The sequence below is a fragment of the Equus caballus genome, chromosome 5, assembly GCF_041296265.1.
Source record: "Equus caballus isolate H_3958 breed thoroughbred chromosome 5, TB-T2T, whole genome shotgun sequence".
In the NCBI taxonomy this organism is placed as follows: domain Eukaryota; kingdom Metazoa; phylum Chordata; class Mammalia; order Perissodactyla; family Equidae; genus Equus; species Equus caballus.
In genome coordinates, this window is record NC_091688.1 from 23,159,083 (window position 1) to 23,185,580 (window position 26,498).

The following is a 26,498-nucleotide window of genomic DNA, read 5'->3' on the forward strand; positions in this document are numbered from 1 at the left end:
AAAAAAACCCCAGTGAAAAGGTACATAAGATCTAATATCCATTTCAGAGGGTAGGCTGAAAGACGAAATAACTGACTCTCAACTACAGTCAGTTGAACTTACTGCCTCCACTCACTTATTTAAATAAAGATATGTGAGAGCATATGATACTGCAAGCCTTGTTTCAGGCCATGTAGAAGATGCAAAAACAAAAAAGTTGGGGTGTTCTCAAAAGGTGTGCAACATTTGAGGCAAAAACACACCCAAGGTACCTCTAGCAAACACGCATCTGTGGTGAGAGTCATCAGACAGGCTTTCCAGCACTTCATCCTTCCTTTACTATAGTACTGCTCACATTGCTTTGAAATTATCTGTCTACTTGTCGATCTTTATTAAACTGTGAACTGAAGGAAGGATCCTATCTTCTTCCTCTCTGGAGCCTAGAGACCTAGACCAGCGGGCAACCCATAGGAGGGGCTCAGTAACTGTTTGTATGATAAATGAAACAAATAAAATGATGGACAAATGAAGAAAATGACTGCACAGCTTAGACGAAGGGATGGTGCCTGGCTGGGGTGATCAGGCAAGGCGAGGTCATTTAATTTGGATACTTAAGGATTTAAGGCGAGACTTTGACAAAGGGAATGTGGGCAGAGGAGGTAGGAAATAGGCAAAAGAATAGCGAGTTGAAAGAGAGCTCGAGTCTGGTTTTAACAGGAATTTCACCTGTCATGACTGATGGGTGGGTAAGCAGCTCACAAAGTGCACTATTGTGCTTCTTAGCTAGTCTAGTTTAGTTTGGACAATCTGCCCCAGAACTAGTTCTGGTTCTTCCGTAAGTGAATTGATTTCAAAATACTGAAGATTATTTAAAATCACTTTGCTTTTTAGGAAGTTAATTTTTTTCTATGACAGATACTTTTTCCAGTATTTGCTGCTTATATAACTTAACAAAATGAAATACTCAGGTTTTGGTATGGATCATAACACCTGGTAAACTACACATAAGATTTTTTAAAAATGTGGTAAAATACACATAACATAAAATTTACCATCTTAATAATTTTTAAGTACATAGTTTAGTGGCATCAAGTACATTCACATTGTTGTGCTACCATCACCACCATCCATCCACAGAACTCTTTTTACTCCTAAGACTTTTTTTTTTAAAGATTGGCACCTGAGCTACCATCTGTTGCCAATCTTTTTTTTTTCTTCTTCTTCTTCTCCCCAAAGACCCCCAACACATAGTTGTATATTCTACTTGTAGGTCCTTCTGGTTGTGCTCTGTGGGATGCCACCTCAGCATGGCTTGATGAGCAGTGCTAAGTCCGTGCCCAGGATCTGAACCGGCAAAACCCTGGGCCACTCGGCCAGGGGGCTGGTCCCATACACCAAAGATTTTCAAAACTTAAAAATATAAAATATTACTGCATGCAAAAAAAGTTAAATACATTTTTAATAAAGCTATTTATATCTTAAACATGTGACAAAATTCAGACTGGAACTTAAAACCAGTTTATTAACTAAATTCTTGGACTTGGTATCTAATGGTGAGTATACAAACCACCAGCCTCAGTAAATCAAAATCTAAGCTCGAAATGAAAACCGTATACATTTTCCCAGTTAAAAGTATTACAAGTTCAGTTTTACAAACTCAGAAAAGAGAAGATTTCTGATAAGAAACCAGACGCCCTCCTTTCACTGGACAAATCCTATGGAAAGTAAAACAAGTGGGGAAGGGCCAACCTTGAGCCTCTTCCACGTCATCACAGCAGCACTTATTCCTTACCTGTTGGAGCACCTTTGCCAGCAAGAATGGTTTCCGATCACGCACTGGTTCTATTCAATGGGGAAAGGTAAGAAGCAGCGGCATTTCCCAAACCCCTGTCAGGACTCTGTTAACTGAAAAGCGGCGCAAGGTGGAATTAGAGCCCAGGGTTTCAGAATCCAAGCCCAGCGTTTTGCTAAGAGAAATATTTCTCTAAAATTACGATCCTCTGCATCCCTAAATAACGGCTTCTGCAGTTGACTCTTAATCAGAACACTTCTTCTTCTCAAACGCTGGCCCTGCAGTCGATTTGGTTTGAAGCTATTTCTGGAGCAGGCGCCGAAGCCTGGGGAACAGTCGCAATGCATTCTGTGTGGTCACTTCTATAACTTCTTCCACCGAGATCCCTTTCACCTGGGCAATATATTCTGCTGAAATGGAGATGTTTTGGGGCTCATTCCGTACCTGCAACAGAACAAAGCAGACACTAAATCAAATATGACACCCAAGGGGAGCAATTCTTGGAGACCACAGATAAAACAGAAAAAAATGAGTTGGTAAAAACAACTGATGAGCTTTCTTTTTTTTGTTGAGGGAGTGAGGGTGGGGAAGGGAAGCAAGGCTGGGGAGAAGGCCCTGAACTCCAGCTTAAAAGCTATGGCTACAACATGGATTCTAAGTCTATGTTGTTCTTGAAAAGAGCCCTGGGGTACTAACAATCGAGGTCCCAGCACCCAGCAGACAGAGCAGTCTGCAAGTAGCGAACACTTGGTGACCGGCCTGACTGCTGGATTAACTAACTGTCCTTTGGTTTGTTGCTTAAGTGAGCGCTTGTAAAGGTCGCTGTTCGGCTGCTTGGCCCCTTCACCTCAAAGGCTAAACTACAGTTTGACTCAAGAAATGCCATCGTGTGTCTGGAAGACTAAATAGATTATGTACTGGCATTTCACTGATTCTAAGATGCATTTCCCCCCTATTTTAACATCTCTGGAAATGATAAATATTTTACTTAAATTTAGTGGCATGTCATAGTATAATTGGCAGTGTTTTTTTCTTTCTTAATGGTCACAAAACACTGACGCATCTACAATCAGTAGCATGTAGGTTTGATGAAATATGTTATCATCATTATTATTATAAGTTAGATACTCAGGATAATAACGTTCAGAGGATTAAGATAACTGTTAAGGTTAAAAAAATAACCTTGATAATGTAGCTTAAGACAACAACAAAAAATGTGCACCAAGATTTATGTTCAAGGCCATTTATCACATTGTTTGTAAGACTGTGTTGGAAATAACCTAATTGACAACATTAAGTAAAATATATTATGGCCACATTCACACACTGAAATATTATGCAATTATTAAACATGATGAGGAAAAGCATATTTATTGACATATACAGATGTTCACCACATACAAGCAAGTTATGAAACAATGTATTCAGGCTAATTCTATTTTTATAAAAAATATATATGTATATATATATGGATATAAAAATGTCTGGAAGGACATAAGAACTTACATTTAGTTAGTGCTTATTTTTTTTTTTTTTTTTTTTTTATTTTTTTATTTTTTTTTTTTATTAATGTTATGATAGATTACAACCTTGTGAGATTTCAGTTGTACATTTTTGTTAGTCATGTTGTGGGTACACCACTTCCCCCTCCGTACCCTCCCCCCACCCCCCCTTTTCCCTGGTAACCACCAATCAGATCTCCTTCTCAATATACTAATTTCCACCTATGAGTGGAGTCAAATAGAGTTCGTCTTTCTCTGACTGACTTATTTCGCTTAACATAATACCCTCGAGGTCCATCCACATTGTTGTGAATGGGCCAATTTCGTCTTTTTTTATGGCTGAGTAGTATTCCATTGTGTATATATACCACATCTTCTTTATCCAATCATTAGTTTCTGGGCATGTAGGCTGGTTCCACGTCTTGGCTATTGTAAATAATGCTGCAATGAACATAGGGGTGCAACGGACTCTTGAGATATCTGATATCAGGTTCTTAGGATAGATACCCAGTAATGGGATGGCTGGGTCATAGGGTATTTCTATTTTTAACTTTTTGAGAAATCTCCATACTGTTTTCCATAGTGGCTGTACCAGTTTGCATTCCCACCAACAGTGTATGAGGGTTCCTCTTTCTCCACAACCTCTCCAACATTTGTCGTTCTTGGTTTTGGATGTTTTTGCCAATCTAACGGGGGTAAGGTGATATCTTAGTGTAGTTTTGATTTGCATTTCCCTGATGATTAGCGATGATGAACATCTTTTCATGTGTCTATTGGCCATATTCATATCTTCTTTTGAGAAATGTCTGTTCATGTCCTCTGCCCATTTTTTGATCGGGTTGTTTGTTTTTTTGTTGTTAAGCAGTGTGAGTTCTTTGTATATTATGGAGATTAACCCTTTGTCGGATAAGTGGCTTGTATATATTTTTTCCCAATTAGTGAGCTGTTTTTTTGTTTCAATCCTGTTTTCCCTTGCCTTGAAGAAGCTCTTTAGTCTGATGAAGTCCCATTTGTTTATTCTTTCTATTGTTTCCCTCAACTGAGGAGTTACAGTGTCCGAAAAGATTCTTTTGAAACTGATGTCAAAGAGTGTACTGCCTATATTCTCTTCCAAAAGACTTATTGTCTCAGGCCTAATCTTTAGGTCTTTGATCCATTTTGAGTTTATTTTGGTGTGTGGTGTAGTTAGTGCTTATTGTGGGTGAGGTTTTGTTCTAAGGTTTTCATGGAAATTTTCATGTAATCCTCAAAATAACTCTATGAGATAAGTGCAATTATTATTAGCATCCTTTTCTTGTAGATAAGAAGGGATCCTAAGCAGCTAGTAAGTAGCCTGACTGAGGTTAAACCCGAGCAATCTGACATCAGCGTTTATGCTCTTAAACACTGTATCACAGTGGTAACCTTTTAGTGGTAGATGGTTCTATTTTCTTGTTTACGATTTTCTGTGTTTTCTAATTTTCTAGAACAAACATAGTTTATTTAACAAAGAGCATATTCAGCTAAAGAACTCATTTATTCAATAAATATTTTTGAGTATCTACTGTGTGCAAATCACCATACCAGAAACTCACAATTTTTGTCAAATCAACTAAATAGAAATATAAAACTGAGTTACAACAGCATTTGAAATTCATTTCTGTTTAGGGAAAAAAATGCTACGTCCTTTTCCTTCTATTTTACACTGAGCAAGAAGGTAATTTTGTACCATTCTGTTCTACATCCAAACAAAAAAATAACTGGAGTTGTGACATCTATTTTCTCATTCCTGTCTTCTACATCCTTACAACAGCCAATGTATAAAAATATGTAACTAATTGGACATTAATTAACAAAACTCACACTGCAATCACAAATAATCATAGTTTATTAGCAATCATATCACCACTGCTCCCAAACCTCTGAATCTTGAGCGCCAGTCCTCTGAATCTGGGAGGCACAGAGACACAGATCTGATGGGAAGTTAGGGCCTTAGTAAGCTACACATTGGGAGGTGACTGCAATACGTACTGTCTAAAGCAAATAAAGCAGATACTGTGGCTTTCTTTCAGAAAATAATTTAAAGTAGTAGCAATATTTAAAATATGACTCTGTGGCCTACAATAACAAAATGTACAGCAAAGATCACATAAATCTATGACTATATCAATACTTGTACTGAAGGAAATAGAGCCTCATTATAACATGCTAATTAAAAGAAGAAAAATAAACATTTATTCAGCATCTAATACATATCAGATACTGCTAGGTACTTTCACATACATTATTTCACTTAATCCTCACTGTCATACTTTAAAATATTTTCTTACTACTTTGTTCACATTTTATAAGAAACAGTTTCAGAGAGATTAAGTAACTTGCCCAAAGTCACACAGCTAGTGGGTAGCAGAGACAGGATTTGAATTCAGGTCTTTCTGACTTGAGACACTGAGCTTTTTACTATACTGGTCTGGCTCTCATTACATAAATTAGGACATGGCCCATATCAAACAATATTCTGTAGCACAACAGTGATATTTAGAAAAGACCTGAAATTAAGTTAACATAACCTCTCAACCTAGAATTAAAACAGGATTCCAATGTATTTACACTGTAAAGAGAAACAGAGCTAAACTAAAAATAGCTCAAAGGAAAGACACAATCTAAATAATGTAGAAATTGGAAAATTTACCTGTTTTTCTGGTCCTAGGGCAGGTGAATCTGTTTCCAAGCAGATTGAAGTCAAAGGCAACTGTTTCACAAGTTTCTGCTTCTTAAAGAAAAGAGAAAGCTAGTAAGTTTAAAACATGAGAAACAAAGACAAAAGAAAAAAAAAAGGAGCATTAAACCATGACAAAGAACATGCCAAGGAATCCTACTCTGCAAGAACCCAAAATTCATGCTTTAATATTCAATTAATAAACGTTCACTCTGTTCCCATCATTCCACTTCTAACAGATTAAATAGAAACATTCACTGCCCCAAATTATCCAAAGCCTCCAGGGACCCAAGGAGTGGTAACTAACAGCAAAAAACGAGGTGCACCCAGCAAGAAAGCCAAACATCTGATATTCGCACGTCCACTGAGAGACCCAAGGAAGAGGCTTCCGTTGGTTCTCCACCACCACACTCAGCGTTTCCTTCAACCACCCACTTTACGTCACTCAAGGCTTCAGGTTTATAAACCCAAAGCTCATATGCACATTTTAAATGTCAGGTTGGGTGGTAGGTAGATGGTTTTATTTTCTTGTTTATGATTTTCTGATTGGATTGTAAGGAAAGCAATTAACTCAATGAGTTTTTTATTTTTTAAATGTTTTAAAAGATTTTATTTTTCCTTTTTCTCCCCAAAGCCCCCCAGTACATAGCTGTGTATTTTTAGTTGTGGGTCCTTCTAGCTGCGGCATGTGGGATACTGCCTCAGCATGGCTTGATGAGCAGTGCCATGTCCACACCCAGGATCCGAATCTGTGAAATCCTGGGCCGCCGAAGCAGAGCGCACAAACCTAACCACTCAGCCACAGGGCCGGCCCCTCAATGAGTTTTATACCAATTCTATTTTTATATACTAGCAATGAATAATTGGTAAGAAAATTTTAAAACCAGTACCATTTAAAACACAATGAAACCTATGAAATACTTTTCAAATTTAACTAAATCTAAATTAACTATACATGTGTAAGAAGATTTATGTAAGAAGATTTATGTCAAAAATTATAAAACATTGATGAGAAAAACCAAAGATCTAAATAAAGAGATACACTGTGTTCATATCAATTATCCCCAAATTGATCTACAGAGTCAATACAATCCCAATAAAAATCCCAGCCAGCATTTTTCGTAGAAATCATGAAGCTGATTCTGATATATATGGAAAAGCAAAGGACTTAGGATGGCCAAAACTATTTTGAAAATAAAGAACTAACTGGAGGACTCCAACTATCTGACTTCAAAACTTAATATAAATCTAACGTAATCATGATAGTTTGATACGGGCCTAAGGACAGACATATGTCAATGGAACAGAACTGAAAAATGAGAAACAGACTCAGATACATGGCCAATTTATTTATTTTTTAAAGTGCTAAAGTAATTTAAGAGAGAAATGATGGTGTTTTCAACAAATTGTACTGGAACTGGACATTTATAGGCAAAAATAATCTTGACTCATATCTCATATACAAAATAGATCACAGACCTGAATATAAAATTAATCTATAAATCTTCTAGAAGAAAACATAAGAGAAAATCTTTGTGACTTTGAGTTAGATAGATTTCTTAGACGAGATCAGGTACGTTCAGGGTGGTATGGCTGTAGACGATAGATTTCTTACATATGACATTAAAGTACAAATCCTAAAAGAAAATATTAACTGTAGCTCATCAAAATTAAGAACTTCTGCTCTTTGAAAGACACTGTTAGAAAAATAAAAGACTGAGAGAAGGTATTTGCATAACACACAGCAGAGAAAGGACGTGCATCCAGGAAAAAGAACTCTGCCAATTCAATAATAAGAAAACAATCCAAATAAAAGGGGCAAAATACTTGAACAGAATTTCATTAAAGAGATAAGGATGTATGGATAGTAAATAAGCACATGAAAAGATATGTTTTCAAACATCATCAGCCATTGAGGAAATGCAAATAAAAACCACAATGAATGTGACTACACGTGTATTAGAATAGTTAAAAAAATCACACCACCAAGTGCTGGCAAGGATGCAGAACCAAAACTTTGCCATATTGCCAGTGGGAACTCAAAATGGTACAGCCACTTTGGAAATCAGTTTGAGTTTCTTATTAAGGTAAATACACACTTACCTTACGACCAGCAATACCACTTCTAGGTACTAACGCAAGAGAAATGAAAATACATGTGCAAACAAAGATCTGTACGTGACTGTTTATAGCAGCTTTACTCACAATAGCCCCAAACTGGAAGCACTCCAAAGGTTCAACTGGTAAACGGATAAACTGTGGAACATCCATATGCATGTCATTCAGTAATCAAAATGAATGGGCTACTTATACACCCAACAATAGGGACGAATCCAAAAGGATTAAATAAAAGGAGCCAGACTCAAAAGCCTATATAAATGATGTCACTTATACGACATTTTAGAAGAAGCAAATCTGTAGGGACAGAAATCAGATCAGTGGTTGCCAGGGACTAGGGGTGGAGGGAGCAATTTACTAGAAAGGCACAAAAGCAACTTTTTGGGATGGTAGAAATATTCTCTATCTTGAATGTGGTGGTAGTTACAAGACAGTGTACATTTGTCAGAACGTACAGAAATGGATACCTAAAAAGGGTGAATCACTATAGATATATTCCTCAATAAACCTGACTTTAAAAACTACAATTCAAAAAACAATAAAACAGATAAAGGATTGCTATTGGAGACATTAAAAAATTTTTTTGGCTACACCTCAATTCTATACTTTCTTTACTTATGTTAGTTTTTGAATACTGGTAGACAACTTACTGTATTTCATAGAATTTAAGGTGCTATTGATGCAACAAGTATCTCAATTTCATACATAATAAGAAAAAAGAAGCGTCCTTTTTTTTTTTGAGTAAGATTAGCCCTGAGCTAACACTTGCTGCCAATCCTCCTCTTTTTACCGAGGAAGACTGGCCCTGAGCTAACATCCACACCCATCTTCCTCTACTTTATATGTGGGACACCTGTCACAGCATGGCTTGACAAGCCGTGCCATGTCCACACCAGGGATCTGAGCTGGCGAACCCTGGGCCACGGAAGCAGAACATGTGCACTCAACTGCTATGCCACCGGGCTGGCCCCCAGGCGTCTTAAAATTGATGAAATATGGTAAATTATCTAAGATTAGTTTCTGCTTCATTTTTTATTGATATAATTCACATACCATAATAGTCACCTTTTGAAAGTATACAACTCATGGTTTTCACTATATTCACAAGGTTGTATAATCGTCACCACTATCTAATTCCAGAACATTTTCATCACCCCAAAAAGAAACCCCCCACCAGTTAAGAGTCACTTCTGTTTTCCTCACCTTTGGCAACCACTAATCTAATTTCTGTCTTTATGGATTTGCCTAGTCTGGACATTTCATATAAATGGACTGATACAACATGTGGTCTTTTGTGTCTGGCTGTTTAGCATAATGCTTTCAAGGTTCATCCATGTTTTAGCATGAATCAGAACTTCATTCCTTTTGAGGACTGAGTGACATTTCATTTGATGGACATATGGGTTATTTCCACTTGTTGGCTATTATGGATAATGCTACTATAAACATTCACGTACAAGTTCGTGTGTGGATATGTTTTCACCTCTCTTGAGGATCTGTCTAGGAGTGGAGTTGCTGGGTCATATGGTAACTCTATGTTTACTCTTTTCAGGAACTGTCAAACTGAGTGGGTATGAAGTGATACTTCATTTTGGCTTTGATTTGCAGTTCCATCTTGGCTAATGATGTTGAGCATCGTTTCACATGCTTATTAGCCATTTGCAGGTCTTCTTTGGAGAAATATCTATTTAATTCCTTTGCTCATTGTTTAATTGGGTAGTCTTTTTATTGCTGAGTTATAATGGTATTTCATATATTCTGGCTACTAGGCTCTTATCAGATAGTATATGATTTCCAAATTTTTTTTATGGGTTATCTTTTCCTGTTCTTGATAGTGTTCTTTGAAGCATAAAGGTTAAAAACCTCTTTTATTGTGGAAGTTTTAAATTTTGATGATGTCTAATTTATTTATTTTTTCTTTGGTTCCTTGTGCTTTTGCTGTCATATCTAAGAAATCACTGCCTAATCCAAGGTCACAAAGGTTTAGATCTGTTTTCTTCTAAGAGTTTTATAATTGTAGCTGTTTTTTTAGGTCTTTGATCCATTTTGAGTTAATTTTTACATAAGTGTGATGTAGGGACCTAGGATTAATTTTTCTAATGTAACTAGAATAGTATCACAAGTACGTAATAAAAGCTTATCTTTTAAAGCGTATTTCACAAAGTGTAAGATGAGGTTTAATGAAAGAATTTACCTGTCCGCTTCTTATGATAGAAGGAGGAATTGAGAAGAAGTACCCAGCTCTTATTCCTTCCATGGCTACAGATGGCCGACCGTCAAATGCATGTAGCAGGACTTTGTCAGCACCTCTCAAGAATTAAAGATAAGTCAGAGTTCCATTTTATTTCCTTAATGAGAGGTATTCCCGTTAGTCAAATTGAGCAACAGAAATCAGAAATTCTAACTAAACGTTGGTCATTATGATATAAAGATGAGGTTCTATGACTTCTAATGGGTGGATAAATGTAGTGTTCAAACACTGTAGAATAAAAACATAGCAAATTCTTAATCTTCAGAATAAAATTAAATAAAATTGAAATATAAACTTTTAAACAATTATTTCAACTTCCTGTACCATCAAATCTTTTCCAGAAGTTTGTGAACTATTAAATTATTGTTCCTAATAGGAGGGTTTTAAGCAGTCAAATAGTCCTTAACAAGAACGCTAGTGGAAGAAAAAATGAGGAGCTAAATGACTCACAAACTCAATAGGTAGAGTTGGCTTCATAAAATCACCTCCAGTTCTTAAAGGATGGCAGCTAAGCCTGCATAAAAATCATGCTCTCAGTGATTCCAAAAGGGTTCAGTACTCATCACTGAGAAATGCAATGCTTTCTAGTTGCAGGCAATTATATTTACTTCACTGTTTCATACTGCTTTTTCAAACGGTAGGTGTGACCATTAGTGGATTACAACTATGAGTTAGGAAATCAATTTAGTAGATCACAACCGACCAGGATGTGTTTATACGTGTGTGTGTGCATACACACCCACAGTTATATATGCTTATACATACATACACATAGATATCCTGCTTGTTAAACTTTTCTGTTTTCTGTATGTTTACATACCGAGTCTCAAAATAAAGTATATTTCTCACTGTGGATAGCACTTCAAAAAGTCTGGAATGTAATGCTATATTTTTCCATTAGGAACAACTGGTGAAGATGACAGTGCATTTTATGTATGATGGCCACAATCCGTATTACCTCATCTTCTGAAGCCAGAAGATGCAGCCAGAAAAAATGCAAAACAGTAACCCAATGTGATTGTATTGGCTTTATTTTTTCCACTCTCTCATTAATCAGCTAGTTAAGCTGATTAAGAAACTGCTTCTAATAACTTTTAAATTAAGGAATATAAATAACTTGATCCAGTTTTTCATTTGCTCTATCCTGGCCTGATAAATAGCATCATCACACTAAAAACCTTATAAACAGTAGGCTGACTTGCAAAATCACCTTAGTTGATTTCCACCTCCACCCTTACTTCATTCCCTTCCCTTTAAAAGTCTAGCTTGCTCTACAAGAACGTGGACTGGAATTGTCAAACTTAAACATTAGGCACATTTCTCTCAGGAACCTAAATACCTTGCTCACGTAAGAGGCTGATGGTGGGTCTTCCAGCTGAGCGTGAGTGAACATTTCTGTTTAACAAAAAAAAATTCCTTTTAAGTACTTAATCTGAAAATATTATTTTTGTTGTAATAAAGTAATTGAGAGAAAAATAAATGTGGAGTTCTACTTCAGGAGAACTGTTATTTAATGTGCTCTATAGCTATTAATATAGAAAGATGATTAATTAACCTACAAAGGCAAATTTAGTCTTTTGGCTAATTGGACCTGTCTGATTAGGACTTGTCTTTGCTCTTCCTTCTGTTCATCAGTGCCAGCAAATCGGGGAGAGAAATCTAGTCCAACCTATAACAGAAAAATAAAACAGAAGTACATGTTTATGTACACAGTCCCCAAAAGATGGACTATGGAGCTACACCGTCCAATAAAAATATAATGGGAGCCATACATGCAAGCCACAAATATAACTTTACATTTTCTAGTAGCCACATTAAAAACACTAACAAGAAACAGGTGAAATTAATTTCAACAACATACTTTTAATCCAATCAATAATTTTAATCAAATATATTCAAAACATTATAATTATTATTATATACTAATATTATTCTTTCAACACATAATCAATATAAAACACTGACTTCTTTCACATTCTTTTTTTGGGGGTTTGAAAAGAGTTTGAAATCCTCTGTGTGTTTTACATTTATAGCACAGCTCAGTTTATACTAGTCCCATTTCAAGTGCTCAACAGCTGCATGTGGTCACCACATTGGACAGTGACAGTTACAGATGACTGCTTCCCCTGGTACTATTTCAGCACGCATCGCTATAGTCTGTATTCTGAATTTAAGTGTTAGTCTTATCTTTTATCTTCAATTAGAAGTGGAATTTATTACCAAGTGATAAAAATGTTTTACAAATATAATTGAAGTTAAAAATGTTATTTAATTACAAACTTTGGCCTATTTAAAGTATGTTTGTATATGCTATTTTAACTAACCAGAGAGATGACTTATATTTAAGCAAAAGCAAAAAAAAAAAAAAGCAAAGTATATAGAAATGTTATTAAAGTAGTTTTCTCCGATTAACATGAGCCTAGAATGAGGCTTTCTATTGTTTCATCCCTACGTTCTTTTGCTTACTGAGGAAGTATCAACAAATTATCATTTAGCTCAACAGGAGGAACGTAATTACCCAAGTTAGTTATCACCAACACCGAATTAAGGACTATTTTCATACATCATATGAAAGCCTGCACGAGAAGTCACTCATCAGCTAAAGGGTATTTACCTCTCCAATTGCCAACAATTGATCCTTATAATTCTCAATAATGGGCAAAGCTACATCCAAATCCTAGGAGAGACAAAAATAAACTTGTTAAAATGAAAGGAGAAGGAAACTGACACTTTATAAACCCTTATTATATGTCAGGCACTATGCTATATACTGGGTCCTTTACATACATTCAATACCTTTAATCAGTTGAGGAACTAGGAATAATAATCCTTCTTTAATGGAAACAAGTAGAAAAATTCCACATCCATTCAACTTACAAGAATATGACTTTTTTTTTGAGGAAGATTAGCCCTGAGCTAACATCTGCTGCCAATCCTCCTCTTTTTTGCTGAGGAAGACTGGCCCTGAGCTAACATCCGTGCCCATCTTCCTCTACTTTATATGTGGGATGCCTACCACAGCATGACTTGACAAGCGGTGCGTAGGTCTGCACCCAGGATCCAAACCGGCGAACCCCAGGCTGCCGAAGCAGAACATGTGAACTTAACCACTGTGCTACCAGGCCAGCCCCTGCACGGCCAATTCCTTTGTAGCATTCAGGTTGCAGTTCACAAGTCATGGCTTCAGAGAGGCCTTCCTTGACTACACAATCCAAGAACCAGCATCCACAACCCCCTATTATATAATCTTGGTTTATTGCCTTCAAAGCTCTTACTGCTCCCGAAAGTTTTCCTGTTCATGTATCTAACTGTTGATGTCTGTCTGCCCCCATCTAGAATCTAGCTTCCATGACGGGAATCCCACTCTACGGTGCTTAGAGCAGTACTTGGAATGCTGTAGGTACTCACTAAACACGTGTTGACTGACTAAAGAAATATGTATTATAAATCTCTACATAAATGAAAGAAACGCTGTTCTGCTATGATCCCCGACATTTTGGGAACTGTAACTCTCTAGCAATTCAGCTAATTTTTTCTAACCTGACACCTCAGGAGAGCTACAGGATAGGCATTTATTTTAACCTGAAGTGAATTAAAAGTAATTTTGTTTCAAAATTAGCAAGGGTAACCCTTGGGTATCCTAATGTAGGAATACAGATTCATTATTATAAAAAATGATAGCCCTCATATCTTAATTTTTTTATAGGTAACGAAAAGTCTTCACATCTTCAAAATAGGGCTATCAATCCCATGATGTGATAAAGCACCTCCCCGATGCTGAGTCAGGAGGCAAGCATGAAATGTAAGACATATTGACTGTTGTGAGTCAGTGAGACCTTGTGGGTAGGATTTTTTTAGAGAGAGTATAAAAGCAATGCAGTTTAATGGATCGAGAGCACTCCTATAGTGATGGTTCTATGTTCAAAGAAGATACTGGGCACTTGAACTCATCTGTTCCCTTATAGTACTGCATCTATGAATTTGTATCTTTCTTTTTTCTGGATATTTTATAGCTCCTTATCAAAGTAATATGAGAGATCTTGTCAAGATGGCGGTGTGAGCAGACGTTGAACTCATCTCCTCCCACAAACACAACCAGGATACAACAATTTTTGGAAGAATTACCCTGGATTGAAAACTGAAAGCTGGATAAGAACCCCCAAGATAAGAGACAGTCCTGACGAAGGCAGAAGAGGCAGTAACTCCTGCTGGAGAGGAAAAAAGCCACCTTTGGGAGCAGTGGATCTTCTCAGCTGGCCAGGCGGGAGCCACCCTAAGGTACACAGCCCTCCCTGGAGGAGTGAGGTCCAGAGCAGGGGCCGATACTGCTATAAGCATCCTTTGGACTCAGCCCAACTGAGACTAGGGTCTTACTGTCTTGCTTTGCTGGCTATTGACTGCAGCGGGGACACCCCCAGAAAAGCTATAGGCCGAAATAAAAAAGACCCGGGTTTTAAAGGGCCCATGCACAAACTCACTCATTGCAGCAAACTAAAATCACCAGAGAGAAGGCTGGCAGTCCTTTGGTGAAACGAGACTCACCTGGTGGACTCTGGGGGCATCTTGGTGAGAGACGGGACCTCTTTGGAAACTGAGACATTGGTGGGGGCCATTGTTCTGAGCTGGTCCAGGAGTGCTAATACGACACCCAGTGGGGGCCATTGAGGTGCATCCCTTGGCCTGTTAGGCCAGGGGTCTGCCATGCCCACTAGAGCACAGATTTAATCCAGTTCAGCCAGGGCAGGCAACCCGCCCTAGGGACTGGCCCCTCCTAAGAGCAAGCCCTCAGGCTGCTTTTCAGCCTGCATTGACTGGGTGCCTTGATCCTCTACAGGCAGGCAAGGGTGTCTGCCTCTGTGGGGCAGGGCCTGTGTGAGGACCAGGTGAACTGTGGGGGGCCCTGGTGGAGAGGTGGGGGCCTCTGCAGTGTGGCATCAGGGTACACTCCAGGGGGTTGAGAAGGGTGTATGGACCAGGACTGTGTTGACAGTGTATGTGGTCCAGTGGGGGGTGAGGCTTATCAGTAGCAGAAGACTTGTGCTTCACAAATAGCCATAAAAAGGATCAGCCCCACCTTCCAAAGCCTGAAACAATTGAGTGCCCCCATGCCAAGGGCCAGCCCCACTCAGCTGCACTCCTAAGAGAACTGACAACAGCCTTGTTGGCCTCAGGCCTATCACAACTGTAAGCCCCTGAGCCTAGCAACCAGCTACACTGGGTACCAACCCAATTAAGAGGAACACTGCAATAAGAGAGTGCTGATAGACTTTGTAGCCAACAGTCCTGAGGCCCCCCAACCCAGATTTACAAACAGCTGGCCAGGGAAGGAAAGATCAGACTCCCTGGGTACCTGCAGTGGGAGCAACCCTGCCACAGCAGAAGGACACAAGTAGCCCACAAAGGGGTCACTCCTGGTTCTTATGGTCTGGTGACGAGAGGGAAGCACACTGCTGGGCCTCATAAGGCATCTCATACATAAGGCCACTTCTCCAAGATCAGGAGACATAGTTGACTCACCTACTACAAAGAAAATAGCACAGAGAAAGAGGCATAATGAGGAGACAAAGGAATACTTTCCAAGCAAGAGAACAGTAGAAAACCCCAGAAAAAGGACTAAGTGAAACAGAAACTAGCGACCTCCTCAACAAAGAGTTCAAACAAAATATCATGAGGATGCTCACAGATATGCGGAGAAGAATGGATGAACACAGTGAGCACATCAGCAAAAAACTGGAAGATATAAAAAAGAACCAATCAGAAATGAAGAATACAATACTCGAAAGGAGAAATTCACTAGAGGGACTCAATAGCAGAGTAGAGGAAGCAGAAGAACAGATCAGCAAGCTAGACGAAAGATTAGAGGAAATCACCCAAGCAGAACAGAAAAGAGAAAAAAGAATTAGACAGAATGAGAACAGTGTAAGGGAACTCTGGGATAATATCAAGTGTGCTAACATTCGGATTATAGGGGTCCCAGAAGGAGAAGAGAGAGACAAAGGAGCAGAAAATTTATTTGTCGAAATAATAGAGGAAAATTTTCCTAACCTGAGGAAGGAAACAAGACATCCAAGTTCAGGAAGCACAGAGAGCTCCAAACAAAGCCCACCAAAGCCCTCCAAAGAGGCCCACACCAAGACATATTATAATCAAAATGTCCAAAATTAAAGACAAAGAGAGAATCCTAAAAGCAGCAAGAGAAAGGCCACAAGTGACATATAAAGGGAAGCCCATCAGGCTATCAGTGGACTTCTCAGTCGAGACCCTACAGGCGAGAAGAGAATGGCACAACATATTTAAAGTGCTAAAAGGAGGGGCCGGCCCAGTGGTGCAGTGGTTAAGTTCGCACGTTCCACTTCTCAGCAGCCCGGGTTCACCGGTTCAGATCCCGGGTGTGGACACGGCACTGCTTGGCACGCCATGCTGTGGTAGGCGTCCCACATATAAAGTAGAGGAAGATGGGCACGATGTTAGCTCAGGGCCAGTCTTCCTCGGCAAAAAGAGGAGGACTGGCAGTAGTTAGCTCAGGGCTAATCTTCCTCAAAATAAATAAATAAATAAATAAAGTGCTAAAAGGAAAAAACCTACAGCCAAGAATACTCTATCCATCAAGGTTGTCATTAGAATGAAAGGAGAGATAAAGAGCTTCCCAGACAAGCAAAAATTAAAGGAGCTTATCACCAAGAAACCAGTTATGCAAGAAATGCTGAAGGGACTTGTTTAAGTGGGAAAGCAATGATCACAAATAGAGATAAAAAAATTATCAAAAAAAACCCAAAACAACAACAAAATACCAGGCAATAAAATCACTTGTAAGGTAAAAATATAGTAAAGGCAGCAGATCAACTACCTGTGAAGATAATATGAAGGTTAAAAGACAAATGTACTAAAATCACCTATTTCAATGATAAGAGGGTAATGAATAGACACACACTAAACAAGAGACTATATATGATGTGAAAAACATAATGCGGGGGGAGGGGAGTGAAAAAGTAGAGCTTTTAGAAAGATGTCAACCTAAAGAATCTATCTACTCAATATAGACTGTTATATACATAGTATATTAAATAGGATCCTCATGGTAACCACAAATCAGAAACCTATAACAAGCAGGAAAAAAAGTAAGACAAAAGAAATCAAACATATTACAAAGATAGCCATCAAACCACAAGGGAAGAGAGCAAGAGAAAAAGAAAGGAACAGAGAAGAACTGCTAAAACACCCAGAAAAAAAAAAAGTGACAAAATGGCAATAAATACATATTTATCAATAGCTACTTTAAATGTCAATGGACTAAATGCTCCAATCAAATGCCATAGGGTGGCCAACTGGATAAAAAGACAAGACCCATGTATATGCTGCATACAAGAGACACACTTCAGACCTACAGACACTCACAAACTGAAAGTGAAAGGATGGAAAAAGATATTCCATGCAAATGGCAAAGAAAAGAAAGCGGGGGTAGCAATACTTATATCAGACAAAATAGACTTTAAAACAAAAACTGTAATAAGAGACAAAGACGGGCACTACATAATGATAAAGGGAACAATCCAACAAGAAAATATTACACTTGTAAATATCTATGCACCCAACATAGGAGCACCTAAATACATAAAGAAATTACTAATGGACATAAGAGGAGAAATAGATAGCAACACAATAATAGTAGGGGACTTTAACACTCCACTTACACCAATAGATAGATCATCCAAACAGAAGATCAATAAGGAAACACTGGCCTTAAAGGACATATTAGACCAGATGGACTTAATAGATATATACAGAACATTCCATCCAAGAACCACAGAATACACATTCTTTTCAAATGTCCATGGAACATTCTCCAGGATCGATCACATATTATGCCACAAAACAAGTCTCAATAAGTTTAAGAAGATCGAAATAATACCAGGCATCTTTTCTGACCACAAAGGTGTGAAACTGGAAATCAACTACAGAAAGAAAACCAGAAAAGTCACAAAAATATGGAGATAGAACAAAACGCTACTGAACAATGATTGGGTCAATGAAGAAATCAAAGAAGAAATCAAAAAATTCCTAAAGACAAATGAAAACGAAAACACGACATGCCAAAATCTGTGGGATACAGCAAAAGCGGTTCTACGAGGGAAGTTTATAGCAATTCAGGCCTACCTTAACAAAGAAGAAAAATCCGAAATAGGCAATCTTAAAGTGCACCTAAAGGTACTGGAAAAAGAACCACAAACATAGCCCAAAATCAGCAGAAGGAAGGAAATAATAAAAATCAGAGCAGAAAAAAACGAAAGAGAATAAAAAAAAAAAGAAAAAATTAATGAAACCAAGAGCTGGTTCTTCGAAAAGATAAACAAAATTGACAAAGCCTTAGCTAGACTCACCAAGAAAAAAAGAGAGAAGGCTCAAATAAATAAAATCAGAAATGAAAGAGGAGAGATTACAACGGACACCTCAGAAATACAAAAGATAATAAGAGAACACTATGAAAAGCTATACACCAACAAATTGGATAATCTAGAAGAAATGGATAAATTCTTAGAAACATACAACCTTCCAAAACTGGACCAAGAAGACATAGAAAATTTGAATAGACTGATCACCAGTAAGGAGATCGAAACAGCAATCAAAAACCTCCCAAAAAATAAAAGTCCAGGACCAGATGGATTCCCTGGTGAATTCTACCAAACATTCAAAAAAGAGTTAATACCTATCCTTCTCAAACTCTTCTAAAAAAGTGAAGAGGAGGGGAGGCTTCCTAACTCCTTCTACAAAGACACCATTATCCTGATACCAAAACCAGACAAAGACAACACGAAAAAAGAAAATTACAGGCCAATATCACTGATGAACATTGATGCAAAAATCCTCAACAAAATACTAGCAAATCGAATACAACAATACATTAAAAAGATCACACATCATGATCAAGTGGGTTTCATTCCAGGGATGCAGGGATGGTTCAACACCCGCAAATCTATCAACATGATACACCATATTAACAAAATGAAGAATAAAAATCACATGATCATCTCAACAGATGCAGAGAAAGCATTTGATAAGATACAGCATCCATTTATGATAAAAACTCTAAATAAAACAGGTATAGAAGGAAAATACCTCAACATAATAAAGGCCATATATGACAAACCCACAGCAAATATTCTCAATGGAGAAAAACTGGAAGCTATCCCTCTAAGAACAGGAACCAGACAAGGATGCCCACTGTCACCACTCTTATTTAACATAGTATTGGAAGTCCTAGCCAGAGCAATCAGGCAAGAAAAAGAAATAAAAGGGATCCACATTGGAAAAGAAGAAGTGAAACTGTCACTCTTTGCAGACGACATGATTTTATATCTAGAAAACCCTAAAGATTCCACTAAAAAATTTTTAGAAATAGTAAAGGAATACAGTCAAGTCGTGGGATATAAAATCAACATACAAAAATTGGTTGCGTTTCTATACACTAACAACGAAGTAGCAGAAAGAGAAATTAAGAATACAATCCCATTTACAATTGCAACAAAAAGAATAAAATACCTAGGAATAAACTTAACCAAAGAGGTGAAAGATCTGTACACCGAAAACTATAAAACATTGTTGAAAGAAATTGAAGAAGTCACAAAGAAATGGAAAGATATTCCGTGCTCTTGGATTGGAAGAATTAATATCATTAAAATGTCCATACTTCCTAAAGCAATCTACAGATTCAACGCAATCCCTATCAAAGTTCCAACAACATTTTTTACAGAAATACAACAAAGAATTCTAAAATTTCTATGGAACAACAAAAGACCCCAAATAGCCAAAGGATTCCTGAGAAAAAAGAACAAAGCTGGAGGTATCACACTCCCTGATTTCAAATTATACTACAAAGCCATAGTAACCAAAACAGCATGGTACTGGCACAAAAACAGACACACAGATCAATGGAACAGAATTGAGAGCCCAGAAGTAAACCCACAAGTTTATGGACAGCTAATATTCGACAAGGGAGCCAAGAGCATACGATGGAGAAAGGAGAGTCTCCTCAATGGTGTTAGGAAAACTGGACAGCCACATGCAAAAGAATGAAAGTAGACTATTACCTTAAATCATGCACAAAAATAAACTCAAAATGGATTAAAGACTTGAATTAAGACCCGAAACCATGAGACTTCTAGAAGAATACATAGGCAGTATGCTCTTTGACATCGGTCTGGGCAGCATATTTTCTAGTCCCATGTCTGACCAGGCAAGGGAAATAAAAGAAAAAATGAACAAATGGGACTACATCAAACTAAAAAGCTTCTGCACAGCAAAGGAAACCATCAACAAAACGAAAAGACAACCTAACAACTGGGAGAGGACATTTGCAAACCATATATCAGATAAGGGGTTAATACCCAAAATATACAAAGAACTCATACAGCTCAACAACAAAAAAACCAACAATCCAATTAGAAAATGGGCAAAAGATCTGAACAGAGATTTCTCCAAATAAGATATACGGATGGCCAACAGGCATATGAAAAGACGCTCAACATCATTAGCTATCAGGGAAATGCAAATCAAAACTACAATGAGGTATCACCTCACTCCGGTCAAAATGGCTATAATTAACAAGACAGGAAACAACAAATGTTGGAGAGGATGTGGAGAGAAGGGAACACTTGTTCACTTCTGGTGGCAGTGCAAACTGGTGCAACCACTATGGAAAGCAGTATGGAGTATCCTCAGAAAATTAAGGATAGATCTACCACACGATCCAGCTATTCCACTGCTGGGTATTTATCCAAAGAACTTGAAAACACAAAGGTATAAAGATACTTGCACCCCTATGTTCATTGCAGCATTATACACAATAGTCAAGACATGGAAGCAACCTAGGTGCCCATCAAGGGACGAATGGATAATGAAGATGTGGTATTTATACACAATGGACTACTACTCAGCCATAAGAAATGACGAAATCCGGCCATTTGTGACAACATGGATGGACCTTGAGGGTATTATGCTGAGTGAAATAAGTCAGAGGGAGAAAGTCAGATACCATATGATCTCAATCATAAGTAGAAGATAAAAACAACAACAAAAAAACACATAGCATTGGAGATTGGATTGGTGGTTACCATATGGGAAGGGGGGAGGGGGGAGGGCAAAAGGGGTGATTAGACTCACATGTGAGGGGGTGGACTATAATTAGTTTTCGGGTGGTGAACATGATGTAATGTACACAGAATTTGAAATATGATGTACATCCAAAAAAAAAAAGTAATATGACATGATAAAAATATGTGAAAACAAGTCACCTTTAATCCTATCAGATCATCACAGCTACTATCGTTTCTGTGTTTTTTCCTCTCCAGTCTTTTCCTTATAGAATACATTTTTACATGGATGTCATTCACAGCAAACAAATCATTTGGTATCCTACTTTTCTCCCTACACTAAATTGCAAATGTTTTCCATGTTGCTACATAAACCTTATAATCCTCATTTTCTAGAAATGTATTATTTTTAACACTCTACAAGTTAACTTATTATTCCTTTATTTCTGAACCTCTAGGCTGTTTCTACTTTTTCTCTATTACAAATAATTCTGCAACAAATATCTTTGTGAAAGAAGGTAGAGTTTCCTTCTTTTGGATTATTTCGTTAGAATATAAATCAAAAAGAAGAGGATTACTGAGTCAACAGGTACTATCATTTTTTTATGGTTCTTGTTTTATACGCCTGTTACCTTTAATGTGACACTTCTTTGGTCTTCTGGTGAAAGTCCTTGAACAGGGTGAACACCCAAGCATGGCAGGACAAACCCATTATACCTAAAAATGTAGAATGAATTAAGAAAGCACGAGTACTAGACAAGTAGACTACAATGTTACTCTAAAGAACAAGTAGAAAAGAATTTCTTTTTAGGGCTGTGTTAATATGATTTTTCCTTTTCATTCTCTTTAAAAATGTATGGTCTTTCATATTATAAATATGACATCATAAGTGTGTCCTTATTAACAACTCTTTAAATGCTTAATAAGTAGTACTCTTTTTTTTTTTTTTTGCTGAGGAAGATTTGCCCTGAGCTAATATACGTGTCAATCTTCATCTATTTTTTAGTCTGTGGGCCACCAGCATGGCATGGCTGCTAAGAGAGTGGTGTAGGTCCACAAGAGGGAACCAAACCCGGTCTGCCAAAGCAGAGCACGCTGAACTTAACGACTAGGCCACCAGGGCCGGCCCAGTAATACCTTTCTGAAAGTTGCATAATCTTTTCAAATTCTCCTGAATGTTCAGCAACCACCACAAGGGCCATAACATTGGCCTGAAACAAAGAAGAATAGAATAGTTAGAGTCTCAAACTATATGTATATCTAATATAGTTAAATAAAATTGTAAAGTTTTCTGTGCGTTTAGTTATCCTTGCTCAGCCAGACTGCATCAATATAATCATAATGGATACCAATGAGTACTTATCATGTTTCAGGCACCATGTTCAGTGAATATAAATGTTACCTCATTTAATCTACACAACCCTATGAGGTAGGCATTGCTGTAATCCGTTGTACAGATCAGGAGACAGAGTTTTGGATGGAGTAAATAACTTGCCCAAGATCATTAGGCGTGTGTAATTCCAAAGCCCCTGCTCCTAATTAAGCTGCCATAGTGAAAGATGGCTGTATATAAAAATGTATTGGCAACCTTTTTTTTTTTAAACATTGGCAGCTGAGCTAACAACTGTTGCCAATCTTTTTTTTTTTCTGCTTTTTCTCCCCAAATCCCCCCAGTATACAGTTGTATATTTTAGTTGTGGGTCCTTCTAGTTGTAGCACATGGGACACCACCTCAACGTGGCCTGATGAGTGGTGCCATGTCCTTGCCCAGGATCCGAACCAGAAAAACTCTGGGCCGTCGTAGCTGAGAGCGCGAACTTAACCACTCGGCCACGGGGCCGGCCCCATGGCAACCGCTTCTGACTATCACTTTTGGGAAGACAGCAAAATACTCGTTATAATGAATTTCATAAACACTTTCAAAAATTAGTAACTTTTTCTCAAACAAATCAAAATCTTTCAGAAAGCTTCTATCATTTATCCAAGTTCTCCAGAATAATGGTAATTTAAGAACTGATAGATGGATCAATGTTCCCTGTTGCTGGTAAGCATGGTGGCTGTGGGAACATGTTTTGCATTCAGAATATCTAGTTTATATCACTGTACTAGCAGTGTGTCTTTGGACTAATTATTAATCTCTAGGCCTTAATTTATAAAGTTTATAAACCTCTATAAAATCGGGATAGTTAGCTAGAAAATAGAAGTTCCTCCAGAGGCTTGTTGTTAAACGGTAAACGAGATGAAGTACAGAAAGGGCTTAGCTCAGTGCCTGGCACACAGTAAATACTTAATAAATGCTACTTATTATCAACTTATTATTACTGAAGTGACATCAATACAGTATATCTGAATTTCAAGCTGTTTTAGCTTGAAATTAGTAGGAAAACAAACAAAAAGGGCTATTATAGTTATTAACTTACTTTCTTGGCTTTTTCCAACACATCGTCCAGATCCTAAAACAAGGGTAAGTAATCACAATTATCTGAGATGAATAAGTAACTGCTCGTTGGCTGAGTAACATCAATGCGGTTGAGGCACCACAAAGAACGACAAAGATAGCGAGGAACAGGCTGGTGGAAAGGGAAGAGCCTACGCTGACCCACCTTCTGTCTACTCTTTCTTTCCCTCAGAAAAATTTGGCTCCTGTTCTTACTCCACTAAAATAGAAACTGTTATTGTCAAAGAATAAAGGGCACTTCTCTGACCTCCTCTTACTCTACCCCTCGGCAGCATCAGCAGCTCCTCACTTGTCACTCCTTCCTCTTTCCTGAAATATTTCCCACTCTTGGCTTCTGCAATACCACTCTCTCACTGGCTGCTAATGTTCAGTCTCCCTAACTGGCTCTCTGTCCTCTACCTGATTTCTGGACCCTATGCTCCTCTCTCTGTACTCACCTTAAGTGATCTCATCCACAGGTTTAAATATCATCATTATATTAGTGAGAGTTATCGCCAGCCTAGAATTCTCTCCTGAACTCAGAATTCACATTTTGAAGCAACTATATGACATTTCCACTTGGATAGATATTAGGCTGCAACATGTGCCAAACATAACTCTTTGTTTTCTCCCCAACAAATCCATTCCTTCTGCCTGTTCTCCCCAACCTCAGCCTTCCCTGTCTCAGTAAACAGCACCACCATCCTCCCGACAGCATCCTCAAGTCCTCTCTTTTCCTCCCTCTCCACATCCAATTCCTCAGCATGTACTATAGATTCTGCCTCTTGGGGCTGGCCACCTCTAAAATATACCTTGAATCCATCTGCTTCTCTCAAACTCCCCTGCAACCACCATCATCTCTTGTCTACATACTGCAAAAGCGCCTAAACTGGTCTTCTGGCTTCCACTCTTGCTCTCCTCTATCCCTTTGCCACACAGCAGCAAAAGAGTTTTTAAATGGATATCAGATCTTGTCACTCTCCTTTTTGAAAAAAAAACCCAAAACCCCAAAAACCCTTTACTGGATCTGCCTTGTGTTTCTAATGAAATCCAAACTTCTCACTGTAGGGGAGGAAGACATTTCCTCTTCCCAAATGTGGGTTCGTCTGGCCGGAGAACGAATTAAATTCACATGAGACAGAATAGCAAGAGAAAATTAAACAAAGCTTTATGAGGAACCATGTCCCGGGGTCTTTCCTCCCGAAGGAAGAAAGGGCACCAAAGAAGTGGGGTGCACAGAGTGGTTATATACCCCCAAACAGGGTGTTTCACATGTGATTGAAATGTCCCTCCCACAATAGTGACAAGATTGCCCTGTCGGCACAGTGCTTGATGGACACAGCAGGTAGTGGTCTGCTATCTCAGAGGGCGTAGCCGGACAGCAGGTAGTGGTCTGCTATCTCAGAGGGCGTAGCCGGAGGCAAGTCTACCCTCTGGAGCTGGGCGATCACAGGTGAGCGCAGCAATCAGTTCCTAGCCTAAGGAAAGATGCTTAATCCTTAAAGAAATGCCAACATGGGGGGTGGGGGGGGGGGGAGTCAGTTACAGGAGGTTACCAGACAAGCACAATAAAACGCAGATTTAAGTCCTTGCCTTTGGCATTGATTAAGAGTTTCTAGAGAGAAGGTCATCTCTTTCTTCTTCCTGGTACAGAGAGGGAGGGACCTTTTAGCCTCCTTCCCTGTCCCAGTTTATCAAAAGCAATCAGCCTCAAATAATCCTGATGCCAAAGAGACACATCTTGGGGTGGCCAATTCCAGGTCCCCACATCACTGACCTGCCTCACCTAGTCCCTACGGACCTCTTCAGTCTTGTCCCACGCCTCTCTCTTTCTGGCTCATCAGGCTCCATCCAGCCTTTTGGCATCTTGAATGCGCCAAATTCTATCCTGTGCGGGGGACCTGCAACCTGCCTGCTTTCCTCACCACCAGAGACCCCCTCCTGGCTTGGCTGGCTCTTTGTGTTTCTAGTCCTAATTTAAAGGTGACCTCTTCAGAGATTTTCCCCCCTAGCAACAGACCCCTCTCTGCGTTCTCTACTATCAGCCTCTAGTTTCCACTGTAGCGGGTAAAACGTTTCGTAACCCCGATTTCGCGTGCGCTGCGTTCTTCTGTTCGCTTCTCTCTCCCATTAGAACCAGGGCACGCGGCGTGTGGGAGCAAGCCCGGGTTCAGGGGCTCCTGGGGAAAGGGGCATTTCAGCCGTCAACAGCCGGGCCACGGAGAGGTGGGGGAAGGCCTCCAGGAACCCGGACCGTAAAAGCACTGTGGATGGACGGCTTACCGCCACCCGGGATCAGAAAGAAAAATCAGAAAGACTGAGGTTAAGTAGGGAGCCGGGAGCAGGTTCCACAGGTTCATCGGCAGGAGCGTGTGTGTGTGTGTGGGGCGGGGGGTCTGGGGTTTCGTCCTAAGGGAGGAGAACAAAGATAACCTGAGGGAAAAGGACGAGGGCCTCCCCGCCCCCACGGGCCCCGCCGCGCCCACACGTACGCGGTCAAAGTCCGGGGCGGAGAGGTGGCAGTGACAGTCCACCAGCCCTGCGCCCACCGCCCCCATCGCCGCGCCGCCGCAGTCCGCCACTCGCCGCGAGGCCTCACCCGGAACGAGGCTGCGGCGGCGGACCGAGTTTCCG

At 39.0% G+C, this 26,498-nt stretch overlaps 1 protein-coding gene across 2 annotated transcripts; it reads right to left on the reverse strand.

Moving 5' to 3' along the window:
- Nucleotides 1-1,420: 1,420 nt before the first annotated feature.
- Nucleotides 1,421-26,491, reverse strand: TATDN3 (TatD DNase domain containing 3). Of its 2 annotated transcripts, none has more exons than XM_005609807.4 (10): nucleotides 26,357-26,491; nucleotides 23,848-23,880; nucleotides 22,565-22,638; nucleotides 22,060-22,144; nucleotides 12,955-13,017; nucleotides 11,900-12,009; nucleotides 11,680-11,735; nucleotides 10,284-10,396; nucleotides 5,945-6,022; nucleotides 1,421-2,215 (listed from the first exon to the last, which is right to left on the reverse strand). In XM_005609807.4, the coding sequence occupies exons 1-10, from the start codon at nucleotides 26,420-26,422 to the stop codon at nucleotides 2,072-2,074; spliced, it is 822 nt and encodes a 273-aa protein (XP_005609864.2). In that variant the 5' UTR covers nucleotides 26,423-26,491; the 3' UTR covers nucleotides 1,421-2,071. The 2 variants fall into 2 exon arrangements, with proteins under 2 accessions (XP_005609864.2, XP_001488838.3); XM_001488788.6 differs by having other exon boundaries at nucleotides 5,945-6,025.
- Nucleotides 26,492-26,498: the final 7 nt, after the last annotated feature.